The sequence below is a fragment of the Sinocyclocheilus grahami genome, unplaced genomic scaffold, assembly GCF_001515645.1.
Source record: "Sinocyclocheilus grahami isolate Dianchi unplaced genomic scaffold, SAMN03320097.WGS_v1.1 scaffold173.1, whole genome shotgun sequence".
In the NCBI taxonomy this organism is placed as follows: domain Eukaryota; kingdom Metazoa; phylum Chordata; class Actinopteri; order Cypriniformes; family Cyprinidae; genus Sinocyclocheilus; species Sinocyclocheilus grahami.
Genome location: NW_015505352.1, coordinates 235,784 through 256,185, shown reverse-complemented (window position 1 = coordinate 256,185; position 20,402 = coordinate 235,784). Strand labels below are relative to the sequence as shown.

General features: G+C 36.5%; 1 protein-coding gene across 1 annotated transcript in view; it reads right to left on the bottom strand.

Moving 5' to 3' along the window:
• The window catches only part of LOC107593574 (cytoplasmic dynein 1 intermediate chain 1), a 37,788-nt gene extending 17,829 nt beyond the window's left edge, over nucleotides 1-19,959 (bottom strand). The window contains 8 exon segments of the mRNA XM_016283350.1: nucleotides 4,732-4,845; nucleotides 6,916-7,062; nucleotides 16,080-16,100; nucleotides 16,102-16,206; nucleotides 16,367-16,466; nucleotides 17,554-17,716; nucleotides 19,800-19,859; nucleotides 19,938-19,959. Coding sequence (XP_016138836.1) covers nucleotides 4,732-4,845; nucleotides 6,916-7,062; nucleotides 16,080-16,100; nucleotides 16,102-16,206; nucleotides 16,367-16,466; nucleotides 17,554-17,716; nucleotides 19,800-19,859; nucleotides 19,938-19,959 — 732 coding nt within the window.
• Nucleotides 19,960-20,402: the final 443 nt, after the last annotated feature.

The following is a 20,402-nucleotide window of genomic DNA, read 5'->3' as shown; positions in this document are numbered from 1 at the left end:
GAGAACCAGAACGAACTGTTGTATAAATTGTAATAATAATTCACAATATTACTTTTTTTTACTGTATTATGAGGCATAAGAGAAGCATAAGAGACTTCTTTCATTAAAAAAAAACAAATCTTACTGACTCCACACTTTTGATCAGTAGTGAGAATTCAAAGAGACTATCCCATTTTGGTGTCCACATGAATTTACATTTACAAAAGTGATTTATATACATATAAAGCATATTAAATGCAAGTAAAGTGTCTTAAAGCACACACTTTACTTGCATTTAATATGCTTTCTATGTATATAAAATCACTGCAGACACCAAAATGGATCTGCTTTAATGTTTCAAATAACTTCTATGAAAATAAAATATCAAAATATAATGTTCCACTGTCATACAGATACATCTATGTAAAAATGTAACTACCTACTTATTCTGACCTGTACTTATTAAAATATATAAAAGAATAAGTGAACATAATACATTTAATTATAATTTAAATGATTAAAAACTGATAAATGTGTAAAACCTAGTTTGAAGGATAGTGGCAAAGATTGGTAAAGATTTAAAATGACAATGCATTGGTTTTTGGGAGCTGCACTGTGATCCTTAAATAGAGTCTTTTAATGTCATCTAATGATTCTGATTCTAAACATGCCTGACAATTTTTTGGTACATGAACTATTGTTAAACTGAATGGCATTTTAGTGGGTCTTCTGTAAATCATGGTCAAAATGTTCATCTTTGAACCAAGTATATAATGGTAATATGTGAGAGAAAGATCCATGAACAATCCACCAGTATGAAATGAATAGTGGTTTATGTTTCACATTCAGCATGTTACTGTATGTGCCAACATGGTAATTGTGTTATTTTGTTATATTATGATCAAACCAGTACAGGTCCAATTAGAACTTTAACTATGCTCATCAGTTGATCTGATCCACAGGATCCAGAGCAATAAATCCAAATCCTGAAGGCGCCAGCACTGATTCTGCCCTCCCTGAGGACTACAGATCAGTTTGCAGGCCATTTTTTCCCCTCTAACAGAGCGTGATGTGCATACTCCTCAGCAGACCTCGAATTAATTCCATAACCTCTCTGATTCCTCCACAGAAGTCTAGTGATGGGATTTAATATATATTCAGTCTCCAGTAACTCATGTACTTGTTAATGTACCTACAGTAAACTGTGCTTATACATGTCACCACCATCACAGACCCAGACGTGGACTGCGATGCAGATAGAAAAGCCATCAAGGACTTGCCACAGGCACTTAAAAAGGCAAATTAGGGCACAAGGAGAGTTTTCCGAGCAGGGACCAGGCATTGATGGGAAACATACACCATTTTTTCCTTTTGTGTTTTATAGGACACCAATAAAGGGAACTGAATTATCTGTCAGCACTGCCTTTGTTATACAACAAAAAGAAAAATGAAGGCAGCTCTGTACCTAATAAACATTTTTATAACATAAAATGGCTAAACTAACTCATCAATGTCTAAAAATAGCAAACCAGGTGTCATTTGAAATTCATATTATTGCCTGTGACTGATAATGTGTGGAGGCTCACAGCGTGCTATGTTCCAAGCTAAGGTGTGCCTACAACCACACGCAGGAGAAAGAGACAGGCCTGCATTCCTGCGGCTCTCCTCAAAGGGAAGGAATTCCCCCGTCCCCAAAAAATAACACATGCACATCCATAACATCCCAGGAATGTTTTAATATCTGTCAGAATGCACAAAGTCTAAGATTTGTACAGAAAGTCCAACTTAAAGTGACAGGACGGTATGTTGTGGTTTCGGGAAGCTCAGGACTTTACGTAGGTTTGCGCAGATAGCGATGAGTGTGAGAACATGATACATATACTCTAGCTTTCATTAATGCAGCTCAGCTGTATTATTCATCGCAGGGCCTGAGGCAGTAGATGTGCCACTTCCTTGTTAAATGACCCGTGTCCACCATCTACTGCAGATTATTTGGCTCTCTTCTGCTTTTGAACTCTTTGTTAACTCATTTTAAAGGGACAGTTCTCATAAAAATGTACACTACTGCTCAAAAATGTGGCATTTAATTTGATGAAAAATATAGTAATAAAACCCAGTAATATTGTTAAATATTGCAATTTAAAACAACTGATTTGTATTTTAATATATTGGAAATTTAATTTATTCATGTGATGCAAAGCTGAATTTTTTGCATCATTACTCCAGTCTTCAATGTCACATGATCCTTCAGAAATGTTGGCAACAGTTGTGCTGCTTCATTTTTTTATCATGATATATTTTTCAGGATTCTTTTTGATGAATAGAAAGTTTAAAAACAGCATTTATTTGTAAAACTGATATATTTTTTAACATTATAAATGTCTTTACCATCACTTTTGATCAATTTATTGTATCCTTGCTGAATAAAACCGTTTTCCTTAAAAATAAAATCTTACTGACCACAAATAACGTTTTGTGTTATTGCAAATTCTATCATTTACTCAAACCTGTAAATTACTGATATTACAAATTAATAAATCACTTGTAAAAATGATATATACAACTATAATATGACCTCAAAAGACTTGAAATATATAACAAACAAGATATTTTGAATTTTTTAAGCTCAAAAACCTGTATGGAAAAGAGCGACCAGCACATTCTTTAAAATTTCCCATATTGTGTTCCACATAAAAATGAAATTCATACCAGTTTGGAAGAACATGAGGGTGAGAAAATGAAGGCAGCCTTTTCATTTTTAGTTGAACTATCCCTTTAACTACTTCTTATGTTTTCTGTTTTCTGTTTCTGTTGTGTCATTGATGTCTCTTCTTCAAGCTATCCCACTTTTCCATCGCTTTTTTTATTATTCATGCCTCTCTCTCCTCCCCTAACATTCTTTCGACGTCCATCTTTTATTCATACTTGGCCTTCATGCTTCTCTAACTCTGTGGTTAATGTGATCTGAGCCAGTATCTCCAGACACAGATTGCAGTATATCTGTGAGCACAACCATGTCCATACGTCTCCCACCCTAACCCGCTCTTGCTCAGTCTCTTTGGTCCATGTGGTTTGAACCCCAATCAAGAGACTCAATCATTCATTCTGAACTTGCAGATTAAGCTCCAAGGCAAAAAGCCACTGTCCAGTGGTCTCAAAGCTTTGGACACAGAATGGATTTACTTGCATGTACAAAAACAATGCCAAGATACTGTCTTCATTAACAAAGCAGAGCTTAAAATGCTCTTTAGAAAAGACGTGCCTACATTAATGTTGGAAACTGTGTGTGCATTTTGAATTAGATTGGTTTGTACATGACATATTAGGGTTTTATAAACATAAAAAAAGCAACAAAAAAAAAACATTATATTTGTTTCTGGAAAACAAGGCAAAGATTTTTTGCACTGAAAAAAAATATTCCACATATTCCGAATATTCTAAACACTCATACTGAGCTCTTAAAGGGTCATGGTGGTGGAAAAAATTCGGAGTGGGAGGAAAAAATATTTTTGAAATGTTTTGCGTTCTCTCGCAAAACTTTTGCGTTCCCTCGTGAAACTTTGCATTCCCTCGCAAAACTTTTGTGTTTCTTGCAAAGATATGTGTGCTCCTTTGCAAAACTTTTGCATTCTCTCGTAAAGATGTTTGCATTCCGTCGTAGAACTTGTGTTCTCTCGTAAAAAGATGTTTGCATTCCCTCGTAAAACTTTTGCGTTCTCTCGCAAAACCAGTTGAGTTCGGACAAACTCTTCCTGTTTACTTTACAGCTTGCAGTGGTTCATACAGCTCTGTATGTTCACAATGGAGCGATTCAGAGTTTTATTTTGAACTTGGACTGAAGTATAAAGAAATACAGTAAGTAAGTACTTAGTTCAAGGCAAGGTAATGTGGCTTAATGTTTTAAAACAATGACATTGGAGGACCAAATTTGATAATAATAAATACTGATAAAATTATTAGGCTAATATTTTAATAACCTTATTAATAATATTACTATTAATAAAGCAGAATAGCCCAGAATATGAACGTAACACCCTGCACATTAAGCTTTTTCTCCCCCATAGAAAACGCTTAAGGTAGGCTAATGAATAAAGATGGTGATTTAAAAATTCCAATATATTTATATTTATATATAATATATTTATATTTTTCTGTGCATTATATTACATAATAATATAATGATAAACATTTCTGATAATTCTAAGAAATGTTTCTAGTGCAACAATTCCGCATATTAACATGATCTCTGAAGGATCTTTCATAAACATTAAAAATATTACCGACCCCAAACCTTAGGATGGCAAATGCTTTTCCAAATGTTCTGATCAGAAAGCCAACAACAAAGTTTAAAATCCTTGTTTTGATTGTCAGGTGAGTAGGCAGTCCAGTATGGACATCACTACAAATGAGATTTAAAAAAATGTGGCACATGTGTTTCTGACTACCTCTGAATGGTTTGGACCCCAGTTATATTTGATTTGTCTCTGAACTCTTCTGATTAGATGGACGGTGTGTCAAGTGTATGCGTGTATGTGCCACTAACCTGCCGTGTCTGGATGCTGTATACACTGTTCCCTCCTCACTGCCAACTATATAATTATTGCCGTCTCTAGTGGGGAAGGCCATCCCAGTCACAGCCACTAGCTTAGACTTGTTATAAACAAGCTCCATGCTCTACAACAGACACACATGGATTGAGCAAGCAGATTTTGATACAGGTGTGGTGGATGCTGGTATAGCATCAGCACTGACCTGAGGCTGTGACAGCATATCCAGGCTCCAGGAGCACATCCGGCCGTCTGTGGACGCAGTGATCAGGTTGCTGGCGTTCTGAGTGCCAACCACATTGACCCAGTAGACAGGGTGCTTTGAGAAAAATACATTTACAGTATGTCACATACAACTGTATGACAAATGTGAGAAATTCAAGAAAGTGTTATACATGGCCAGCAAACATCTAGGGATAAGTTATGAACAGAATGTCTACTCAGACAATACCTAGCTTGTGAACTAACCTGGCCTGAGCATCTGCCCTTCTGCAAATACAGTCGATTTTGTGAATCCATTATTGCCGTCAATTAGATTTTTGTTTTTTGACCAACAATGGGCTCTTTCAGACGGGCCGGCGGAGTGGTGAGATGGCGGTCGGGACATAGGCTTTCATTATTGAGGGCACAAGAGTTTAAACCTTCAGCATGTATGGCATTCAGGGGCCGTGTGTGTGGCAGCTGAGCACAATAAGGGTCTATGGACATCCCTTTCCTCTGCTACTAGGCTGTACTGTCTTTATTGCATGACAAGGAGTTAGATGGGGCTCATTGAGCCTGACTGTGCTGACAGACTGAGACTAGCCCTGGGTAGACGGTGATACAGGCCTTTTGCACAGAGAGTAGACGAGGTCAGGAAAACGTTAAGGGGTGATTGCTACCAGCATCATGTCATAATGTGAGTGTCCGGTTAAAAGGATAATTCACATTTTCTATGTTCTGTGAAACACAAAATATGTTTTTAAGAATGTTCATGCTGCTCTCTTCCATACAATAAAAGCAAATGGGAATCAAAATAGACAAAAAAAGCACCATAAAAGTGTTATCATATGTGACCCAGGACCACAAAACCAGTCATTAGGGTCAATTGTTTGAAATTGAGATTTATAAATAATCTGAAAGCTGAATAAGCTTTCCATTGATGTATGGTTTGTTAGGATAAGACAATATTTGGTCGAGATACAACTATTTGAAAATCTGGAATCTGAGGGTTCAAAAAAATCTAAATATTGAGAAAATTGCTTTTAAAGTTGTCCAAATGAAGTCGTTAGCAATGCATATTACTAATCAGAAATTAAGTTTTGATATATTTACGGTAGGAAATTTACAAAATATCTTCATGGAATATGATCTTTACTTAATATCCTAATGATTATTGGCATTAAAGAAAATGTGATCATTTTGACCCATACAATGTATTGTTGGCTATTGCAACAAATATACCTGTGCGACTTATGACTGGTTTTGTGGTCCAGGATCATATATAGTAGTACAATTTGCATTCTTTAAAAAAAAAAAAAAGGAGTACTTATGATGTAAATAATATACTTTAAAGGCATATACAGTAGTTAAGTGTAAACTGAATGTAATGTTTTCAGACTCTTAAATGGATTAGCTGCAAATAAATTAAAATATAAAAAGGTTACAATTTATATTAAACACAATTAGTTGCAGTTAAGAGTGATTTTACTATAGTAAGATTTAACTATATCTTTATATGTATTCTTATCATTTTTGAAATATGGTAAAAGTGCATTGCCCAATATACTGTCAAGCAGTAAAATGTGCATTTAAATGAATTTAAATTTATTATAATTGGAAATTTGCAATGATGAAGCAGCAATTTAGTGAATTTAAAATATTACATTCAAAATGTCAACTGTATAAAATTATAATCAAGTACTTTACATGTGCTTTAGTATGTTAGTCCACACGTCAGTGTATGACAAAATTTATTAAAATGTACTTTAAAGTAAACTTTTAATTTGGTCATTATTAAGTGCACTTCTTAAAAGTGTACTTAAAGTGTGTTAAGAAACGTTAATGAAAGTACACTTAAGAGGCCTTTTATTTCATTAATTATCTGCAAGTACAGTTTTATTTTAAAAATATACATTTAAAATTTGAAGTACATTACAAGTGAACATTCAGTACAATTAAGCACACTTTTTCACAAGAAAAGACTCTTTGAGCTTTGGGTAGTAAAACAGACTAAGATTTAAGTTGTTACTCACTGAAAATCATGCTTGACAGTCATAATCACTATTCACTTTCATTATATGTAAAAGAGTGGCTTGGGCATTCTGATGTAACTCCTTATGTGTTCCACAGAATAAGACTGAATTCATGATGGAGTGTGATAGATGATTGTATCTGTAGGTTCTCTTACTGTGTGTGCTGGAGCAGACAGGGGGGTCCTCTGAACTGGCGTTCTTCTGTGACTTCGGTTGTCCCAGAGAACAATCTGCCCCAAGTACGTGCCACCCACCAACAGATTAGGATGAAACCGAGCAAAACCCACGGACACCACTGGAGGCTGCAAAAGAGATGACAAGACAAAATCTTTAGGACAAAAGAATAATGGAGATCAGGACTATGTTAGGGATTTTTGGAGCAGCAGTTTTATATTACAGCATCATAAACAGAGTGCACTAGAGCGAAAAAAAGTGCGGCCTTATGTTGTGACAGCCTTAGCCTTGAACTTTCCCTCTGTCTTCACTTTTATCGAGTTTTTAGTTCCTCTTCAGTGCCTGTCTCATGAAACGTGCCCACATGCTTACATATTTTCACACAAAATTCTCTGTAGCGCCCTTACTAACGCACTTTTACAATTATCTCAGGAGACCAATTACTGACAGCAAGGAGACAGCGATATTTTGTTTTACTTGCAAAACTGTCTTTTTAGCCGTGGTGTGACAGCGTCGGGACAGAAGTGTAAAAGTCTTGTTTTCATAGCGCTCTCCAGCCATCTGTAAAGCAAAGACTACGACTGTCTCCCATCGTATACCGCACCATCTGCGGCCTTCTCGTCATGCACCCAGAGTTCATTTTAAAGTGACTGGAAAACAAACCAGAGAAAAAGAAAACACGCTTCTCTTTTCTTTCATTCGTTCCCCCCTCTAAAAAAAATACAGCTTCTAAGAGGGTTCGGGAGCAGCCTCATATGCGAGGTGGTTTTTCAAAAGGACTCAAAATAAACTAAGTTGGAGGGGTAAAAATAAAGGCGAGTTGAGTTTATTTACACTCAGGACACGCAAGCCAAACTGTTTAAAGTTTAAATGCATTAAGACAAAAGTGTTTGATGGTTGGACTGGAGATTATTTGGAAAATTTTGAAATACATGACCGACTGTGTGATTGACTGCGGCCTGACAGAGAAATACAACGTAAATATCAAACACCGGTTCTTATTCAGAAATGATTTCATTCATTTACATACAGGAATCGAATTATGTTGTGTTTCATTAATGGTTGTTGCAATTGCATTATTCTAAACAAATACTCTTGCAGCTATTGCAACACCACTACTGAATTTACAATGCAAAACATATAATTCATTCTGTAATCAATGTAGTTTGATTCTTGAATGACTCTCATGAGTCTTTTCTGAATGAAAACCATACAGCATGAAGTGAGCAGTCATATTTCCAAGCAAATAACTTTTAATCAAAACCAAAGAGTGCAACCAGGGTTTTCAGAATTCAATTCACGAACAAATGACTCTTTTGAGCCTTTTCTTTGAATGAAAGTCATACTTTTACATACGTACACCCAAAACGATTTGCGAACAAATGATTCTGATGAGCAGGTTCTTTTTGGTGAATCAAAACCATACAGTGCAACCAGTGTATTCCAAGCGATTCACAAATAAATGAATCTTATCATTGGTTCTTTTTAGTGACTCAAACACATACAGCTTACAACTTGTGAGTTCTATAATCAGTGGTATTTTATAAAATACAATAGAATAAATTAAATGTCACCACATTTTTGTTTGTTTAGCATTATGTAATACAGTTAAAGCCATTGATTGATGTGGACTTATGCCACATTTAAAAAAGACAATGAATACTGAATAAATGAGTAGTCATTAAGTCACCTTTCCAATAATTGTTTTAGATTTCTTATGATTCCCACCCCTAACTACAATGTTATTGTAGAAAATAAAATGGAAAGCAGATACGAGCAAGGTACTAAACCGACTGCAATAATACAATCACTGGACAACAAAAGCCAACATTTCAGTTAATAAATTGATTAGTATCTTTTAAGAGGTTGAAAAGTTTCACTCAAGTCTTGATTAGTCTGATTGCCAGTATACTGCTGGAAAATTATCTCAGTTCTGTGATTAATGATCAGTCAGTCCTGAATACTAACACAGAGACAGGGGAACATTGCTGCTTAAATACACGGCTATTTCAATCAGAGCCACAAGCCGACCTCTGAACCAAGTCTCTTTCTCGCTCTCTCCTATAGTCATGTGTCAGGGACACGCTCCCCAGACCAGCGCTTCATTACTGGGCTAATGAACATGAGCTGGGGTCACCACAACAAGAGGGTAATAACTCCAATATGAGGCCATTAATCAGAGACTTAATGAAGTATCGTAACCTGAAACTTCAGCTCAGGAGAGCAGTCCAGCCAACAGCCAATCACGGCCATCGCTGGGCTGTATCCGTACACCGCAGGCCTCTGTTTTTATCAGACTCGTCTGCTGCGGTATCATCACTGTGTCCTGCAGCAACCTCTGATGACTCGATCTGTCCGTTGTCTGTTCTTAAAGTTAAACTGAAGTCTTTAGCTTAACAGATTACTAGTTTAATTTTGATTGGATAAGTTTTGAAGTATCTAATTTGTGTGAGATTTGTCCCTGTTCAAAGAAAAAAGGCATTCATAATGTCTGACAGTTTCTTGTTGGCAATTATGTGAAAATCGCAAAAAACATGTACAAAAAACAATGTTGACTTGAGTAGTGCTGTAGTCATCGCTTCAGCCTTTAATGATGAATAACATGTCATAGGGCAATCTCAGTTTACAAAACATCTGATGTATACTTCCCTCATTACTGTAACCACATAAATCCAGAGAGACCTTTTGCTCCATAACGAAGCGCAGATAAATATGACAAGTATTTGAACTCTCTTTAAAGTTATAATCTAAACATGGCAAAGGCACAAGACGCTGAGAGGAAAAGGGATGAAAAGGCTGTATATTCACACCATATGGAGAGTGTGGGTTAAGATCTGTCTATCTCCAACGCCTGAAACTACCTCCTTAGTTTTACTGGAAGCCATAAACACCATTATTCAAGCAAGCTTTTGCTACTGGAATTAGCTCACTTTGTCTCAATACACTGGTTGACTGTCTTTTCAGTAATTTTCAGATGTCGACCTGCTTCAACTGGCCCCCGAGTATTAAACATACAGGTGGGATACATTCCAAAATGTGTGTCTATATTAAACGGAATATACAGTCCCCACAAAATCATGGGAGCACAATGTTACTTATTAGGTTTTTTTTGTGGGTGTACAGTTAATGTAAGGAAATTTCCTGTTTGTTGTTTTTTTTATTGAGAATATTTCTCATTACAAGCTATTGGTGAGTAATTAATGAGAGAATTTAAATTTTTGGGTGAACTATCCCTTTAAAACACAAGCTTTCTGTGCAGGTTTAACAGCTGAAGCACTTTCTTTTATCTGAAAGAACTACAGATAAAACACCAAAAAACGAACAAAAAAGATCCAAAATCCAAATAAACCAGTCAACCATAATGACCCATTCCTATCTGGTAATATATGTGGATACAAGAGTAGGCAGTAAAACCATAGTGGACCGGAGGTCTCTGCTCTTCCTGTTTCAAAAGCTGTGAGTGGTTTTGAAGCCTTTCTACACTCAGCTTTATGAGCACATGCAACTCCATCCACCAGCATTATACAGAATGGGCATCTCTCCAAGCTCCTGCAAACACATCTTCCTCTGTGCCAACCTCTATTCAGTGAGCCTGAGGCATCCAGCAGGGGTTCACATAGAGTCATCCTGGGTAAAATATAAATGATATCAATAAAATGTAGGCGATGCAGATGAGGGCTGACAGTATCGGTGAGCAGTTTTTTGGGGTGTGCCCTTGATGTGGCGAGAGGCAGCCCACTTTAGAAGGTCATGTAATGTTACTGGCGAACTGGGCCTGCTGTGATGATGGGCCCGAAAGAACAGCAGAGATCAGAGAGCCAAGATCACACCACACAGAGCCCAAAACAAACCCAAACCACCTCAGAAATATTCCACAACCGTCTGAAAAGGAGTGGCCTTCTGAAACCGTTCGAAGCTGAAGCTGAAACGAGGGAGGCGAGGATAAAGAAAAGACAAACGTAAGACAGAAGCTCTGTGTTTCAAATTCTAGTAAGCTGCCGTTGTACAAGAACATTTTAAAGTGCACTACAGGTGTGGTTTCAAACTGTTGAAAATTTTGGGGTCAGTACATTTTTTTAACCCTTATGCACTGTTTGGGGTCTTTTTGAACCCAAATGACGTTTGCTGAAGAAAAAAAAAAAAAGTTCCCTTTATCTAAATGGCATGAGACTTTGTATGGCTGTCAACACTTGGTAAATCTACAAATAAAAAAAAATAAACTGGATTGATATCTGGTTGTATGTTAGTGTAAAAAATATCCCTCTCATCATGTTTGGGGTCTCTGAGACCCCACATTGAAATGAATGGGGAAAAGATCAAATTGATCCTTGTTCTTTTTAATTTGTCAAATAAAATCACTACATCCACCACAATGCAGACCACAAAATACACGGAAATGAAGCGGCAACCCTTCCACACGTTCACGATGCAGAACAATTATGCTCGCACACACACCTTAACCCCCCACCCCCCAAAAATCACCCATAGACATCAATGGGAGACTATGAAATAGATTTTTTGTTACATAATTTGTCAAAAATGTCAGTTAAAAACACACACAACCCCCACCCCACACCCCAAAGCCCCCCAAACCCATAAAATCCACTCATAAGAAATGAAAAATTGACATGACACGAGTGGCTCTCTCTTACATAACTTGTCAAATAAAAATACAATGATACAAAAATACAGAGCTACAATGAAGAACACACACAGAAATGATGGAGGGACACCACAGCACATCCACGATGGAGAATAAATGCAAGCACACACATACACACACATATACACACTAATATCCATCTTCAAGAATCGGCTAAAAACATATCTCTTCCATCTTTATTTGACCCTCTAACTCTAGCACTCTCTATTCTAACTCTATTCTTAAAAAAAAACACTTGTCCCTTTTAGACTTGCACTCTATTCATTTGCTGCTTGTTTTCTTAAAAAAAAACTAACACTTGCTTTCTAATCTTTTTGTATTCTATCGGTTTTCTTTTCATTTATTATACAATTAACAAAAGCAAAAAAGACCTCTAACACTAGCTTGCTCTATTCTTTTTCTATTCTATCTGTTTTCTTTTTATTTATTATATTATTTAAAAAACCCTTGCTACGTGTACTGCGTTAAGCTAACTGAGACTTGTTATAGCACTTGTATATCATTGCTCTTTTGTTGATTTTGATTGCTTCCATTGTCCTCATTTGTAAGTCGCTTTGGATAAAAGCGTCTGCTAAATGACTAAATGTAAATGTACATGTAATACACACATATAACACCACATAGAGGTTTGACTGTAATTATGTGTCATAATTGCAAAATATTATATTTCAGTACAAAAAAATGCTAAACTCTGACAAAGAGTCATTTTATACTATTACAATAACAATTTTATAATCTCTTAACATAAATCTAAATAAAAAACTTGTGAAAAGATCTATACCTGTGGAAATGGCAAATGAGCCATTGAGTAATTGAGCTCTAGAACCATCTGGTGGCTTTCTGGTGTTCATGGTTTAACTTAAAAAAAATTCAAATAGATGGAAACAATTTGGCATTAAACTATGGCACATTGACCATGTTATCCCCATGAATTAAAATGAGGAATGTGGGTCTTTTGTAAAGTGAATTTGACATAAAAAGCTGGTTTTGTATAAAAATCTATTAAAAAATATATATATCTTTTTATTTATTTATATACATTTAAAAAATATCACGAATCCTCCAAAAACTGCACAAATATGGAGCAAAAACATTAAGAAACTGATTAAAATTAAATTTGTTCAATAAATTTATATTTTTGTTACAAATTACATGTGCCATCACAGAAATAAATTACCATTTAAAATATATTAAAACAGAATTAGTTTTATTTTAAATTGTAATAATATTTCACAATATTGCTGTTTTGTTGTATTTTTTATTAAATAAATGCAGCCTAAGATGAGCATAAAAGACTTGTCGAAATGTTTCATTTTTAAATGTCTGAAAACATAAAAAAATAATAATAAATCCTACCGACCCCAAACTCTGAGCTGAAGGCAATCTTAAATCTTAAAATAAAAATCTACAAATAAAACTATGATTTTTAATGCTTATTAGAGAATCACTCTGTAAGCTTAGTGATATGCTAATGGAAAACTCTACTGAAATAAATTGTGAGTCAAGTTTCCCATGATAAGTGTTATTTATGTGGTGTTTGGAGGTGCTGCGTATATAGTACGTTCCCTTATGAGATTCCATAATGGCTAGGAACCTGCCTAAGTAGACAGCGAGTCAGCTCACTAGGCTTTGGAACAGAGCTAGAGTGTGAGAAGAAGTATATATAGGAGAGAGAGAGAGATGTGGCAAAAAGAGGTAAAGATGGAACAGCAAAAAGAGAAACTGAGGGAAAAGTGGGAGACAGCGGCGCTGGAGGGAGGGTTTCTGAAGTATCCAGCACATGAAAGTGGCGGCTGTGGGTAAATCTGGAAAAATGACTGCAAAACTGCTGAACTCCGCCGCATGGCCTGCCAAAAGTGAGGGAAGCCGCAAAGGGAGAATAGGAGGGGAGAAGAAGAGAGGAGAGGAGTGTGTGGGGGATGACTATATGGCTCTTGCATGCATGTACCTCAGAGGGAATAAGATCAGTGTGGTTTCGGGAGGTTAAGCGGCAGAACATGCTCGCACATTAAGATCCATAAGATTCCCGATCTAGTGAGTGGGGAGCACCGCCGTTTCTCTGCAAATTGGTCCAACCTCTTTCATCCTCAGCCAACGGCCAAATGTTTGGAGATCCTGTGCTTCTCTCACCATTTCTCTCCTCGTGATGAAAAAAGGATGGTTGAACCTCAGGCCACTCTGAAGGAAAGCTGTGAAATGCCATTGTGTGTTATTCATCTTGCGTTTTTATTGTATATATGCTTTCAATACATCCCATCTTTTTGTAGCACTGAGCTGTAGAGAAGAAAAGGACAGAGTGAGGCAGGTCAAAGGGAGTCTTCATTTATGCTCCTGTGTGACAACACAATCAAAAATACAAGGCACTTTCTATAAAATACAGTTTATTTTAGTGTCTTATTTGTTGTGAAAACTATTATATATAAACTAGATAAAATTGGTCTAGGATGAAAAGTAGCAAGTGTTACATTAAATTCCTGCTACACCATGTACAGTTACATTGTGACTCCCAAGAAATAACATAATTTGGACCCTTTCTACAGCATCCTGGGAAGACAAATGTATAATAACCTACTTCCTTTTTTCTTTTAGATTTTTACACAAATTGTAGTGCTGACCATTAAATACTGTAACCCAAATTCATTGCAAGAAATACTGATGTGTCTTTAATTTATTAGAAATAAATGTAACAACTACAAACAGGCATTTGGTCCCAAACTACCCCTTTATCCCTTACTCAGCAACAGCCTAATTTAGGCTAAATTTGCAGGGTCGTTAACTTTAATGTTTATTTAATGTTTTAATTTTCTAAAAAAATATATAAAAAAGTGAAAAATAAAAATAAATAAAAATCACATATTTCAGGATTTTAAACTGCCATTAGACATTTCCCATATTCTGTTAACAGGCTTGTAAACCTCATTTAAAATGAACAGAAAAAAAACACACTAATACATAGTTTGACCTCCTGAGGTTCAATTAATATTTCATAATCAATATTTCCTGCAGATTAAGCAAGCTTTTAGCGGACATTTTTTTTTTTTTAAATTGAAAAATAAAGAGCCAAATAAAAAAAATTACCTACCAAGAAAAATGTTCTTAATATGAAACCATGAAACAGAACTGAAACAGAAATTTTACAAACAATTTTTAAACCAGTGGCCATAAACGTTTGCAGTCTGTAAGACGTCCTCAAAATTATGTTTGAATTGATAGAATTAAAAATTAGTTTTAATCAAAAAAAGATAAAAAATGCAATTAAAAGAGTTGTGTAATACGAAAGTCTGATGTTTTTAAGCATGTGCAATATGGCATGTCTGAGTATGCTTTGGTTATAACTGTGTGTGTAAACGAGCATGTGTATGTGTATCCGTCTGTGTGCATGTGAGAGGTGCTGGGCACTGGAAAAGCAGCACATGCACGAGCAGACCATGTGGGTGGGCAAACATATGCGGCTGGTAGGATTAGGAAGTGGTGAGCCACATCTTTTTATTACAGAAATGTCTCTCTAATATCTCTCCCTCGCACCAGGCTGTCGCCTCCCAGATTCGCTTACTTGGTCGTCTCCCTGAAAAGACTCTCAACCCAGAGTCTTTTATAATTAGCGTCAAAACCGACACCAGATATGTTTTACACACAAGCCTCAGGATTATTTTGGCCTGACCCAAGCGGACACACACCGTAATAAGGTGTTCTGTTCCGCTGCGGTATTCCAAGGCCAGCATGTACCTTTAATTAAATCACCTTAGGCTCATTTAAATGCATTTCGTCATCTGAAGTGGTACGCTCCATTAGATCTCCCTTTTATTGAAGCTACCACTTCCTTTATCATGGCTTTCCAATTAGATCGTTTTATTATAATTTTATTGTGAAGTGCTTGGAATCCTACTGGTATTTTTGGAATAGGATACTAGTGAGATGCTTACTGCATTGTAAGTACTACATGCTGCCTACACTTTTTTAAATAATATGCAATATAGCATTCAGTTTGTAACAATAAACGTAATAAATGTATTTTTAACTCAGCGAAAAGTTAAAACTTTAAAAACTAAAATAAATAGTTAAACCCAAATTTGTTTACAATGTCTTAAAGGGATAGGTCACCCAAAAATGAAAATTCTGTCATAATTTACTTACCTTTAAGTTACAAACCTGTGTGAGCTTCTTTCTTCTGTTGAACACAAAGGTATTTTGAAGAATGCTGGTAACCAAACTGGTAGCCGTAGCTGGACATTGAGAAAAAAATACTATGGAAGTCAATGGCTGCCAGCAACTCTTTGGTTACCAACATTCTTCTAAATATGTTCTTTCAAGTTCTGCAGAGTTAAAACTCATACAGGTTGAGAATGACATGTGGGTGAGTAAATGATCACATTTTCACACAATTTAACATTTTCCTGCACAATTTTCACTCCCTTAATAATCAGTGTGAAGTTATTTTTGGAGGGTAAGGGTGTAAAGTTGTTTTGTGTTAAGGGTTTTCACCTGGCAGTGGTAGATGTACACATTGTGTGGTCTTCTTGAATTTCATATTCCACACCAAAGCCACACCGTCTGGCTCACGAGGAGCGTCTTCATTATTGTTGTAGGAGGCCACCAAGAGCTCAGGGTACTGGAAATATGAAGAGAAGAGAGTAAAGGCAGGAGAAAGATGAGAGAGAACAGAGAAGAGGATGATAAAGCTGACTCAGAGACAAAGAATGGGAGGATTCTCCCTTTTAAATTAACAGGTGCTGACACATACAGGAGGTCAGAGAGGGAGGTCAGTCTACCTGAGGGGACCAGTCCAGACAGGTGATGACCCGATGATGTGACCAGTGCTCATCATAGAACAGACGATTGAAAGAGAGACTGGAGCCACCCTGCAGATCTCTAACAGGGAGATACTCTTATTAACATTGGCTCTGGGGTTTTAATACACACTTTACATATACAACAGAAAATTAAAGCAGATAATAGACAGACAGACAGACAGTCAGTCAGTCAGACAGACAGACAGTCAGTCAGACAGACAGACAGACAGACAGTCAGACAGTCAGTCAGACACGATCGATAGATAGAAAGAACAATGCACACACGCGCGGGCGCGCGCGCACACACACACACACACACACACACACACACACACACACACACTTAGCTTGTTAAGAGCATACTATAGTCTTCTATTGTTTTTATATCAGCCTAATTATAAATACTACAGACTAACATTGACCCCTTCTTATTTTTGTTACATTTACATTACTGGGTACTGCAAAATATTTGTTGAAAATTCACTATAAATTTATTTTTAAAAATTTTATAATTTTAACAGGCTTTTATGACAGAGCATAAAACACTGGAGCAACCTATACATCCATTGCTTGAAAATGATATTATGTAAATATTAAATTTACATAATATGCAAATGAAATCCAGATGATTTAAGCAGTTTATATTGTGTTTTGGGTTTCATTTCATGTAGATTAATTACCATGGATGTCATTGTGGTCCACCTTTTCACATAAATTTCATTTCACAATAACATAACCATTAGTAATTAACCATTTATAATGTATGACTTTTGAATTTTTTTAATTTTGTCATCATTTACTCACCCTCATGTCGTTCCAAACCTGTATAGGTTTCTTTATTATGTTGAACAAATATTAAGTTATTTTGAAGAGCCAAACCATTAACTTCCATAGTTAGGGAAAGAAATACTATAGAAGTCAATGGGGACCTTCAACTGTTCGATTACCAGCATTCTTCAAAATATCTTCTTTAATGTTCAACATAAGAAAGAAACTTATACAGGTTTGGAACAACATGATTGTGAGTAAATGATGACAACTTTTCATGTTTGTGTTAACTATCACTTTAATATTGAAATAAAATATAAAAATAAACTAAATAATAAATAGATAAAATACTTCATATATAACTTAGAAATCATCTGTGTTACGCATCACTTTCTCACCCCTCTTTATCCTCCAGGTCACGTCCGCTGTAATCGAAGAAGATGTTGGAGTCCTCAGCTAAAGCTCTTTCTATCATACGAATACTGCGGTCGAAGAAGATGAGGAACTCCTCCGAGTGCAAAACCTGCTGTTTCTCTTCCTCTGTCAGCTCCCGCGGGTGGCCTGATACACACACAAGACAAAACACAACAAAATGAAGACGTAAACACAGCTGCCGAGTAAATAAACACAGAACAGGCCATACGTTTTAATACACAAACACACAAAAGCATCTTGGCCGCAAAGATGGGCTGTGTTTATACCTACCACTTACATACAATAACACTAACAAACGGATTTAACCACAGACAAAATCATGGCCATACGGCATAACGCTGAACAGTAGCTGTACAAACTGAACCTAAACAAACTCGCCCGCATTCTTTTTCCTGACTCCCAACAAGCCTTGAAGGTAGTTAAGCCAATTAGAAGGGAGATATGGGCGTAAAAATGACAAACAAACAAACAATAAATGAATAAGCAAATACATTAGCGAACACACCACACACACCTCTCTTAGTTTGTTTCTCCATAATGACAGCAAGCCCAGTTTTTCTCCTCCGTTTTTGATGTTATTGCGTTTCTCCATTTTCTCCCAGACTATTAGGGGCCCGTCCCTTTGATCTGAGCCCACTTGATTTGCGTTCCTTTTTTGATGACTCATAAGGAAGACAAAAGCATGATCAAAGTCAGCGTGGAGTCAAAGCCCTCGTGTGCTTTCACAGTCTGCCTCTGTCCGGCCTCTCTCTAGTTATTTACCCTGTACACTTGCACAAAGAATGCACTCTCCGCTCGCTTTGAAGTCCACTTGCTGGGGTCTAGTGACATTAAAGTTTGATCAGGCCTGACCCAGAATGCCGTGGCCCGATAAGCCCAGCCCCCGACCGGCGAGAATGCCATCTGATACGGCTGGAAGGGTCACACGCGAGTAGCCACTCAACGCTCTGTTGATCCTGTTTGGTGACTTTGGGAATTTTGACGTGTGCGAGGCCCAAACACAAACTACTAAAGCAGCACAGGTAGGAAAAATGTGACTTGTACAGTAGCGGAAATGTTTGCATCATAGTTTTAAATGCTGACTGTACTGTAATATAGACACATTACTTCACTGGCGGAAGGTTTTACGTCGAATGACTTGCATAACAGCACAAGCTGTAAATCACACAGCAAATTATTAGAGGTGCTACGTCATGTTAATAAACCCCTCAATGTCATGTCACTCCACCCATGGCTTATTAACCACTAACGGGATGTATTTCACTTTGAAACTTCAAAAGAAGGCGACAATAAAATCCCAGCTATGCCAACACAGAAGGGATTGCCCTTGTGGAACAGCTTGATTGAATGCCATTTTAGTCAGTGTGGGTAATTTATTTACAGATCTGTTATGGTTTCTATTAGTACTTATGGAACATGTGTGCAGAACATGCACCTCAACGTCAGGCTTTACTGTAAAGAGACGTCTCTCTTGTTGAGTCTGAACTAAGCAGATGTTGTTCCGTGTAACATCCAACATACAGAAGTCAAACGTGCTAAATTTGAGCCAGGTGGAGGCAGTAGGTGTAGAGAATATGTTTTTTAACAGAGCACAACCTTTGGAACACCTTCACACACACATCTTGCTATCTAAATTGGGATATGTCATAGTTTTTATAACAATCCGTTTAAATACAACAGACTAATTTTAACACTATAATAAAATAAAAAAGACCTAATTTAGTATCTTTTTAAACAATATAATATATAGCTCTAGCTGTGCCATGTTATAGCATTAGAACATAAAATACAGTGCTTTCTGATAATATAATATACTATATTTATACTATACTGTACTGTACTATTCTATACTATACCATGATATACTATACTATAAAATAATATAATACAATATAATATTTGATAGTTAGGGAATGTTGCAGCATTATGGCATAAAAACTAATAATAAAATGTTCTAATAATAAAATATAAGAAAAGAAAAGAAAAAATATAATAATATAAAGTAGTAATACTTGTAATGGTTTTATTAATATGAATAATTTAAAATGATATAAAAAAACATAATAAATAAATAAATATTATTATTATTATTATCATTATTATTAAAAACCATTTTGCTTATGTAAGTATCATTTCTGTCTTTCTATCATTTCCCTGAATATTCATCTGAATATTCTCAAAGGCAGGTTTTGTAAGAATTAGCTCTTACCTTCCTTTGTATCCTTGTATCCAGCTTTCGTTTCTGTGAACTCTTCATCCTCCTCTTCATCTTTTGAACACACAAAAGGTCACGTTCAATTTCTGTTTTATGATACCTGCCAAACTTCACTGCCTCCCTGTGACCCACCCTGAGACCCAGACTCTTCCATAATAATAGCTTACAGATCTTCTGTACCTGACATCCAGACTCATTTTACAATCAGACGCGCTTAACTCAATGCTTTGTTTTGGATCAACACGGCCTGTTGTTTTTTCGGTTCGATGTGGATTTGCACAGCTGCATTTTCACAACCGTGAGCTCTAGAGAAACAACACACTCAGTTAAAAAACACTTCCTTCAGGTCCCAAAGAACATATGTGCTACACGTGTGCATGAGTTTATGCGAGTTTATGAATCCAGAGGTCCGCTCGTGAAGAGAGGCACAGATACCCCACAGGAAGCAGAGCGGGTGAGTGGCATGGCCTCTTTCTGCGCTCGATCAACCCTTCCCCAAAACCCCCCAACCGCCTGCCCTGGGGCCCCCCAGGCCCTGAAGACTCACCCCTTAATTAACCTAGTCACCTCAGTCAAAGACCCAGCCTTGCGCGACCC